At 40.7% G+C, this 10359-nt stretch overlaps 1 protein-coding gene across 1 annotated transcript in view; it reads left to right on the forward strand.

Annotated features, from left to right (window-relative positions):
- Positions 1–1292: 1292 nt before the first annotated feature.
- The window catches only part of CENPP (centromere protein P), a 222340-nt gene continuing 213273 nt past the window's right edge, over positions 1293–10359 (forward strand). Inside the window, exons 1-3 of the mRNA XM_014529502.1 lie at positions 1293–1297; positions 1970–2178; positions 5964–6052. Of these exons, the coding sequence (XP_014384988.1) occupies positions 1293–1297; positions 1970–2178; positions 5964–6052 (303 nt within the window). The remainder of the gene's footprint in view (positions 1298–1969; positions 2179–5963; positions 6053–10359) is intronic.

Consider the following 10359-nt stretch of genomic DNA (forward strand, 5'->3'; position numbering starts at 1 on the left):
GTTATGCCAAGGAGACAAATTTATGAATAATAAATTAACTATAAAACTAATTAAATTCATAACCCAGCATCATTCCAACCAATGTCAGTAATTGAAATGGACCAATGATATTTTGTTTAAAGTATGTCACTGCTATGAATGAGAATATTCAGGTTGTCTTTGTGATAAAATATACATAACATAAAATTTACCATTTTAACTTTTTCAAAGTGTACAGTTCAGTAGCATCAGTACTTTCACATTGTCACACAGTCATCACCACTGTCCTTCTCTAGGCCGTTTTCATTGCCCCTGAGTGAAACTCTGTAACCTTTAAACAATAACTTCCCATTCTCCCCTTTCCAAGTTACAGGTTCTTTGTTTGTGTTCTGCATAGCTATCCTTTAATTGATGACTTAGTATTAGAAATACCTTGACATTTTCATTCATAGTTTGCTGTGACATTATTTGGTACTAGAGGCCCGGCGCATGAAATTCGTGCACGGGGGTGGGGGAGAGGGTCCTTCAGCCTGGTCTGCACCCTCTTGCAATCCGGGACCGCTGGCTCCTAACCACTCGTCTGCCTGCCTGCTCACCCCTAATCACTCGCCTGCCTGCCTTGATCGCCCTTAACCACTTGCCTGCCTTCCTGATCACCCCTAACTGCCTCTTCCTGCCTGCCTGATCATCCCTAACCACTTGCCTGCCTGCCTGATTGCCCTTAACCACTTGCCTGCCTGCCTGATCACCCCTAACTGCTTCTGCCTGCCTGATCGACCCTAACCACTTGCCGGACTGATCACCCTTAACCACTTGCCTGCCTGCCTGATCGCCCTTAACCACTTGCCTGCCTGCCTGATTGCCCCTAACCATTTGCCTGCCTGCCTGATTACCCCTAACCACTCACCTGCCTGCCTGATTGCCCCTTATCATTCGCCTGCCTGCTTGATCGCCCCTAACCACCTCTGCCTTGGCCCCTGCTGCTGCAGCTTCGTCTGGAAGGACTTCTGGAAGGTTGTTCGACTGTCTGGTCTAATTAGCATATTATGCTTTTATTATTATAGATTCATTTGGCAGGAACTCATCATTTATATATGAAGATTGCCTCTCTCCTTTTTTTTCATTAGCTTTCTATATTTAAAGTAACTTTTTTCATCAATCAGTAATGGGAAATACAAAAGTGCATGTGATAGTCTCTCAGAATATATTTGTTAATATTTCAAATTATCACTAAAGCAACATTTAAAAAAATTACTACAGACTTTGTACAAGTTTTTGATCTCTAGTGTGAACAATACATATTTGGAGGACCCATGATGTAAAAACTGAGAAGTAGAACAATCATGTTCCAGAATGGAAGGAAGGTGTTTCTTACAACGGCAGAAGTCAGCACCGTAGAATGTGGCCGAGTATGAGGGCAATATAGTATGACAAAGAGTAAAGTACCATTCAGTGTGAATATTAACTGAAATGTTACTGTTTTTCCAGGAAAATAGAGTTACATGTTCTCAGTGCAGAATATCTGATTGCAGTGTTAAGGAAATTATGTTTTATTCTTTTAGAATTTTTACCCCCTGTATTCTCAGATTTCCTGAGAATCTCTTTCTTAATATAATGCTCTCTGATACTTTACTTGTTTTGGAAGTTAAAGCTAGCTAATATATTTTGTTTTTACTTTTGTGACATCTTTTAACATAATTTGAGATGTCTTGGTATATCAGACATTTAGATGGGAACATTTTAAACATTTCGACCTACATGGACATTTTGATTCTGTAAAATACTCCTGTGATAATTTTTTACAGTTGCTTCAAATATGTAGAAATATGGTAATATAATTTGGTTAGGTTTATTTTATGTTGCGATCAAAGGTGGCAGTGTCAATGAGCCACATTGGTTTTGAGTTGGTTTTAATGGGAAGAGAATAAGAAACACAAAATGGGAATGGTTTGAAGAAATTTGTACGTATTAGATGGTTTCTTCTTTGGAGTAATTATTTCCAATATTTGCTTTTTAGAAAATCATTTCAAGAAATATACCAATCAGATTCTGAAGGATGGGAAACATCAAAAGATCTGAGAAGTAATCTTGGAAATTTAGAATCAGAACTTCTATTTCTAAATACGCTTACTGGTATCAATATCAGAAAGTACTCCAAGAAGATAGAGAACCTAACGAGCACTGAGATGACAGAAAGGCGTAAGTGTTAATTTTTATCTAGAAGTCGTGTTGAAGCTTTTCTTGTTATGCATAGGAATTGGGTGTCGTTGAATTAAAATTTTACAAGGTAACTATCTGAATGTGTGGTTGTGGTAAAGTTGTTTTGTAGGGTATCTTGCATATCACAGTGTGTACATAATACTCTTAAAAGCTGCCTGAGATAGATGTTAAAGGAAACATGATAAAAGGATAGATATTTAAGTAGCTTAATAGTCAAGTAACAGAGATAAGTGATTGTAAGAACACCACCACTAATTTGTAAATCTTAGAGGTGTTTTCCTCCGCTGACCAACTGCATTTCCTCAGTCTTTTTCCACAGTCATTCCATGGGTTATCTGGGGAGAAACTAGACTATGGGCAAAATCAGGTTTGCCCACAATCCAATTGAAAAGAGACTGTCTTCTGCAGTGGAGACTGTCCGAGCTGCTCAGTGGAGCTGGACATTCCAGGATAGGTTGTGCTCAAAGACTGGTGTGCTCATTAGTAGGACTATGGCCTGAGAGGTCAAATAGACTGCTTTTTTGGTGGTGGTTGTTTTTTAAACTGCATATTTTACAGAGGCAGTCCCAGGGTGAACTGGTACTGGGCTCTGCAGCTCCCATTATGGTTTGGTTTGCTGTCCTGGGTGGCTGTTGTAAACACAGACAGGAAGACAGGACCAGAGCCACGTGGGCCCTGCCACACCGGTGCTGCTCTCCTGGCTTCAGTGGCCATGTTTCCTGCTCCTACCAGGGAGTGGCCACACCAGCCCAGCCCTTACTTCCCTGTCCAAAGTATTTAAAAAAATTTTTTTTTCATTGATTTTTAGAAAGAGAGGAAGGGAAAGGGAGAAAGTGAAACACTGATGTGAGAGCAGAACATTGATTGCCTGCTCTTGCATGTCCCTTACTAGGGATCCAGCCTGTACTCTGAGCATGTGCCCTGACTGGGAATGGAACTAGCAAACTTTTGGTGCTTGGGAAGATGCCCAACCAATTGAGCCACACCTGCCAGGGCCCTGTCTACAGCATTTTAAGCTAATATCGAATCCCATACCATCGAAGCATGATTGAAAATTTTGTGACCATTTCGTTATGGCCTAAGGTCATATGCTGAATGAATTAGAATTAGTTGAGCTGCACTTGACAGAAAACTTAAAAATACCACCTCTGCCTTGGCCCCTGCTGCTGCAGCTTCGTCTGGAAGGACTTCTGGAAGGTTGTTCGACTGTCTGGTCTAATTAGCATATTATGCTTTTATTATTATAGATTCATTTGGCAGGAACTCATCATTTATATATGAAGATTGCCTCTCTCCTTTTTTTTCATTAGCTTTCTATATTTAAAGTAACTTTTTTCATCAATCAGTAATGGGAAATACAAAAGTGCATGTGATAGTCTCTCAGAATATATTTGTTAATATTTCAAATTATCACTAAAGCAACATTTAAAAAAATTACTACAGACTTTGTACAAGTTTTTGATCTCTAGTGTGAACAATACATATTTGGAGGACCCATGATGTAAAAACTGAGAAGTAGAACAATCATGTTCCAGAATGGAAGGAAGGTGTTTCTTACAACGGCAGAAGTCAGCACCGTAGAATGTGGCCGAGTATGAGGGCAATATAGTATGACAAAGAGTAAAGTACCATTCAGTGTGAATATTAACTGAAATGTTACTGTTTTTCCAGGAAAATAGAGTTACATGTTCTCAGTGCAGAATATCTGATTGCAGTGTTAAGGAAATTATGTTTTATTCTTTTAGAATTTTTACCCCCTGTATTCTCAGATTTCCTGAGAATCTCTTTCTTAATATAATGCTCTCTGATACTTTACTTGTTTTGGAAGTTAAAGCTAGCTAATATATTTTGTTTTTACTTTTGTGACATCTTTTAACATAATTTGAGATGTCTTGGTATATCAGACATTTAGATGGGAACATTTTAAACATTTCGACCTACATGGACATTTTGATTCTGTAAAATACTCCTGTGATAATTTTTTACAGTTGCTTCAAATATGTAGAAATATGGTAATATAATTTGGTTAGGTTTATTTTATGTTGCGATCAAAGGTGGCAGTGTCAATGAGCCACATTGGTTTTGAGTTGGTTTTAATGGGAAGAGAATAAGAAACACAAAATGGGAATGGTTTGAAGAAATTTGTACGTATTAGATGGTTTCTTCTTTGGAGTAATTATTTCCAATATTTGCTTTTTAGAAAATCATTTCAAGAAATATACCAATCAGATTCTGAAGGATGGGAAACATCAAAAGATCTGAGAAGTAATCTTGGAAATTTAGAATCAGAACTTCTATTTCTAAATACGCTTACTGGTATCAATATCAGAAAGTACTCCAAGAAGATAGAGAACCTAACGAGCACTGAGATGACAGAAAGGCGTAAGTGTTAATTTTTATCTAGAAGTCGTGTTGAAGCTTTTCTTGTTATGCATAGGAATTGGGTGTCGTTGAATTAAAATTTTACAAGGTAACTATCTGAATGTGTGGTTGTGGTAAAGTTGTTTTGTAGGGTATCTTGCATATCACAGTGTGTACATAATACTCTTAAAAGCTGCCTGAGATAGATGTTAAAGGAAACATGATAAAAGGATAGATATTTAAGTAGCTTAATAGTCAAGTAACAGAGGTAAGTGATTGTAAGAACAATACCACCACTAATTTGTAAATCTTAGGAGTTTTCCTCCACTGACCCGAAAGATGCTTCATCTATAGTACTGTACTCCTATTGAACATAGTCTGTGGCCAAGATAAAAGTATCAGCAGCTGGACTGTTTACCCAGGGAGGGTTTTTCTGGTCTCAATAAGTTTTATTGCCAACATCTGTGATGCACTAACAGGAAAGGGGAAGCTAATTCAGTTGTGCAATTGGATGTCAGGAACTTTGAACAAAGTAGCATTCCCTAAAGAAGGAATCACTTTTGGAAATGTTTCCTGACTTCCATCGAAATAACCCTCAAGACAGGGAAGGAGGGAGAGTGACTCTCAGTCTTGGGCAGCTCGCCTCAGGGCAAGATTGAATTGCATGTAGAAGTGAGTGATGGAATTTAGACACTTCAGGTACTTGGAACGAAGAGGTGGAATGGAGAGTGATGTCAGGCCAGGTGTCAGACTTTTATTAGCACAAAAGTCTCAGTCTTCTTTTGAGCCCCACGTTCACCTCCATCTATTGAAGTACTTGATGCTGCTGATTCAGAATGCCTTTCCTGGTATTCTGTGTGTAGATGGATTTGACTTTAAGGGTTCCCCATTGCAGGCTGAGGTTTTAGTTTCCCTGGGTCTGCCAGTTCAGTTCTTTTCCATGTGATATCTAGCTCCTCCATATGATTTTTAGCCTCTAAAATTAGGTTCCTCTCATCTCTTTCTCTTTCTCCTTGTAGAATTGTGCAGTTCTAAAAATACCTTTATTAGCAAATCTAGATGTTGATAAACTCAGAATAGTGGTTATTTCTTGGGTGAGGGTAGAATATAGCCTGGGAAAGGGCACGAGGTAACTTCATGGGGTCCTTTAAAATTGCTGTATCTTGATCTCAGTGCTGGTTACATGGGAATTTCTGTTCTTTACCTTAATCTTTTGGTATAATTGAGAGCTAGAAAGTATAAGTTGATTTAATTCTGTTTCACACAAAGGTAATCAATTTGGTGCAGATTATTCTAGATATATTCAATGGAAATACTAACACATACTTCACACCATGTCACCACATGGATATTTGAAGAAAATTGTTATTTGCAAATAAATTATTTGTTTTTCTGATTGACAGGTATAAAGAAAGTTCTACAAAGACATAAATTATCAGGAAATTGCCACATGATTACATTTCAAGTTGAATTTCAGATTCTGGAATTCCAGGTAAACGAAAGATTATGTTGTGATAACAGAGATTCTATTGCTATGAAATAAAAATCTCCCCTCCCTTAGCCTCCAGCAGTGGCTGAACTGAAGAACAGTTCATGAACCAGGATCCACTTGTTGCATATTTGTGCAAAGTGGTACCATTTCAAAAATTTTAAAGTATAAACACAATACCCCAACAACTGCATGTGGGAGGGTTGTTGCTGGGGGATAGGTGCTTTATTGGAGGGCAGGTTGCAAGATGCTCCTGGGCTCCCAGTGCTTGTCCTGAAGTGCTGGAGGAAATCCTGGATGCCTGTAGTAGTTCACAGATATGCCAGCCATTTGTAAGCTTTTATCTATTGCTGCTTAACAAATTTCCCCAAAATTTAATGGCTTAAAGCAACAACAAAAAGAAACCACATTGCCCTGACTGGTTTGGCTCAGTGGATAGAGCGTTGGCCTGTGGACCCAAGGGTTCCAGGTTCGATTCCGGTCATGGGCGCCAGAAACAAATTAAAAAATAAAATAAATAAAAAGAAACCACATTTATTATATCACTCATTTCTTGTGGGTCAGGAATTTGGGGGCTGCTCAGTTGGGTGTTCTTGCTTAGGGCTTCTCATGAAGTTATGGTCATCTGGGACCACAGCTATCCAAACAATGCTCTGGGCTGGAGGGTTAGACTCCAAGGTAGTTCATGGTTATGCCAGCAAGTTGTACTGGACTGCTGAGACATAGCACAGGAGGAAGATACTTTTGACTAAGATTTTCACATAAAATTAGGAAGCAGACAGAATGGTAATGTATAACACATAGCAAGGGTGGAGTGGAAGAACAAGGCTCTGTCTGACACCTTCAAAGGCTGGCACTCAGAAGTGTGGGATCCAGGCATAATTTTGTGAACTAACTGGGATGGGGTTCATGCTTTGATAGCAGAAAGCACTTTCAACCTGTTGGTTTTCCAGCTGGGCCTACCAAGAGAGTATGTATAAGAGGACAGGAAGGCTGCCTTGGCTTCAGCTCATCAGATCACCAAAGTGGATACAGACTAGTCCACACCAGGTCCTAAGTCCTGTGGGCAGGATGCTTACTTGCATTTATGGCCATGTGCCAGGATTCCTCATCTTGTTCTCAGCCACAAAACAGCCCCAAGTTGTCCCTTTTTATATGGGACAGGAGTTGATGTCTGGTAATCAGGACCCTGTCTCCTTAGGAACTAGTCAAGGTCCAGTTATCTGGGCTGGAGGAGTTGCTTCTTGAGAACTCTTTGTAGTCCTTGTCTCAACTGCCACCACTGTCCCAGGCAGGCTGAGTGAGAATGAGCTGAGGGATTTCCAGGCTCCTCATCTGATGTCAGAGTTCGCAGCTTGCTCTCACCTCAGAGTGCCCCCTCTCGAAGCTGCCATGGTGATCAAGAACATCCACGGTGTGGTATTGCCAAGGTCAGTTGAGCAGAATATGACATAGTCAGGGACATAGGTGATGAGTGGCCCTAGGGAGGAGGTATATTGTTCCCAGGTTGGCATCAGGCCTTGGGTCCATGTAAGGTCACCAAAATAATATTGTTCTGCATGATCACCTGCTGAAAACTGAGACAGAACATGGACCCAAATGGATTAGTCTTGTTTGGGACGGAGGCCTGTGCCAGGATCCCAAGCTTCTCCTTACTGCGGCTGAGGAACTCATGGATATTGTCCCATTGTAGAAGGTTGCATTACAAAAGGACCAACTGCATTTTCTTTCTTTGTGGTTAATGCAATCCTAAACTCAGAGTGGTAATATACCAGTGCCCACCTGCATCCTGGCCTCCATTAATGGGCTAGGCCTACAGTCCATGTCAGGTGGAGGAGTCATAGGCTTGAGGTCCAAATCCATGTCTAAGAACATCTGCACTGTCAGTGTGTACATTGCCCAGGAACGTGCTCAGGGGTGTCCTAGTATTCCTGGGGTCCTGCAGGCTTTTTCTTGCATATCACAGTGTGTACATAATACTCTTTTTTTAAAAAATATATTTTATTGATTTTTACAGAGAGGAAGGGAGAGGGATAGAGAGTTAGAAACATCGATGAGAGAGAAACATCCATCAGCTGCCTCCTGCACACTCCCCACTGGGGATGTGGCCACAACCAAGGTACATGCCCTTGACCGGAATTGAACCTGGGACCCTTGAGTCCGCAGGCCGACGCTCTATCCGCTGAGCCAAACCGGTTAGGGCTGTACATAATACTCTTAAAAGCTGCCTGAGATAGATGTTAAAGGAAACATGATTAAAGGATAGATATTTAAGTAGCTTAATAGTCAAGTAACAGAGATAAGTGATTGTAAGAACACCACCACTAATTTGTAAATCTTAGAGGTGTTTTCCTCCGCTGACCAACTGCATTTCCTCAGTCTTTTTCCACAGTCATTCCATGGGTTATCTGGGGAGAAACTAGACTATGGGCAAAATCAGGTTTGCCCACAATCCAATTGAAAAGAGACTGTCTTCTGCAGTGGAGACTGTCCGAGCTGCTCAGTGGAGCTGGACATTCCAGGATAGGTTGTGCTCAAAGACTGGTGTGCTCATTAGTAGGACTATGGCCTGAGAGGTCAAATAGACTGCTTTTTTGGTGGTGGTTGTTTTTTAAACTGCATATTTTACAGAGGCAGTCCCAGGGTGAACTGGTACTGGGCTCTGCAGCTCCCATTATGGTTTGGTTTGCTGTCCTGGGTGGCTGTTGTAAACACAGACAGGAAGACAGGACCAGAGCCACGTGGGCCCTGCCACACCGGTGCTGCTCTCCTGGCTTCAGTGGCCATGTTTCCTGCTCCTACCAGGGAGTGGCCACACCAGCCCAGCCCTTACTTCCCTGTCCAAAGTATTTAAAAAAATTTTTTTTTCATTGATTTTTAGAAAGAGAGGAAGGGAAAGGGAGAAAATGAAACACTGATGTGAGAGCAGAACATTGATTGCCTGCTCTTGCATGTCCCTTACTAGGGATCCAGCCTGTACTCTGAGCATGTGCCCTGACTGGGAATGGAACTAGCAAACTTTTGGTGCTTGGGAAGATGCCCAACCAATTGAGCCACACCTGCCAGGGCCCTGTCTACAGCATTTTAAGCTAATATCGAATCCCATACCATCGAAGCATGATTGAAAATTTTGTGACCATTTCGTTATGGCCTAAGGTCATATGCTGAATGAATTAGAATTAGTTGAGCTGCACTTGACAGAAAACTTAAAAATAAAAGGTGGTTTCAGGTACTAGAAATTTACTTCTCTGTTGCTTCAACAAAATGCAGAGTACGTTTTCAGGGATTGAATGATCATCGAGCTCTGCCATCACCCACGTGGCTTCCAAATCATGTTGTGAATCACTTTAGCATTTGAGGCATCAGGAAGAGAGAGGGGTTGGCAAATAAGGCCTCCCCTTTTCTGTCGAAGGACACTTTTTAGAAATTGCAACACCCATAATTTTCACCTAAATTGTCTTGGCCAATAAGTTAGTGTGAGGGAGCCTGGGAATTTAGTCTTTTTTATGCATGGCATGTGGCTAATGAAAATTTGGGGCAAGAGTGAAATGAAGAATTGGGGAGTAACAGCAGTTTTTGTTCCATATGCAGGGGTGGGGAACATCCAGCCCGCAGGCCATATAAGGCCCTTGAAATCATTTGGTCTGGCCCTGCCATGGCAACTGCAGGTGGAACTTGAAATTCAATAAATCTAGGAGCTTTTTTCATAGCAACATAAATTTATATTAAGTGAATGATGTTATAAATATCCAAATGGACCTTGACCGAAAAAAGATTTCCCAGCCCTGTTTTAGGGTATGTGTGTATGTGTGGGGCATCTAAGGAGAGGAAGAATTTATGTCCTTTGAAACACACAGAACATAGTAATTGTGGAATCTCTAAAGAAATGTGAGTCGTCATTGCTCACATTTCAAAGTATATCGGTGTTTTGAACTGTTCCGTTTTACTTGGCTCCAGAAGGAACATGTTCTTCTCCCTGTCTCTGTTAAGAACACTCACTTCATCTGCCCCTTTCCAACTTTATGATGCTCCCTGAGGACCAGACCTGTAAGCAAGATACTTGGAGCAATCACAAACAACTCTCGAGTCAGCAAGATCTTAGGGATAAGCCATATGTGGGACTCGGGCTTTTCAGAGAAGAAAAGAACAAAGAAATATCTTATATTTTTGTTTTTTGTTGCTTAGAATTCTGATGTAATGGACTAATGAGAATTATATTTTAAATTTTTATTATGTAGTAGTGAATCTTCACATATTCTAGGCCTACTCATCTATATACATACATATGTGTGTGTGTGTGTGTGTGTGTG

Source organism: Myotis brandtii, unplaced genomic scaffold (genome assembly GCF_000412655.1).
Source record: "Myotis brandtii unplaced genomic scaffold, ASM41265v1 scaffold684, whole genome shotgun sequence".
NCBI classification, from domain to species: Eukaryota; Metazoa; Chordata; class Mammalia; order Chiroptera; family Vespertilionidae; genus Myotis; species Myotis brandtii.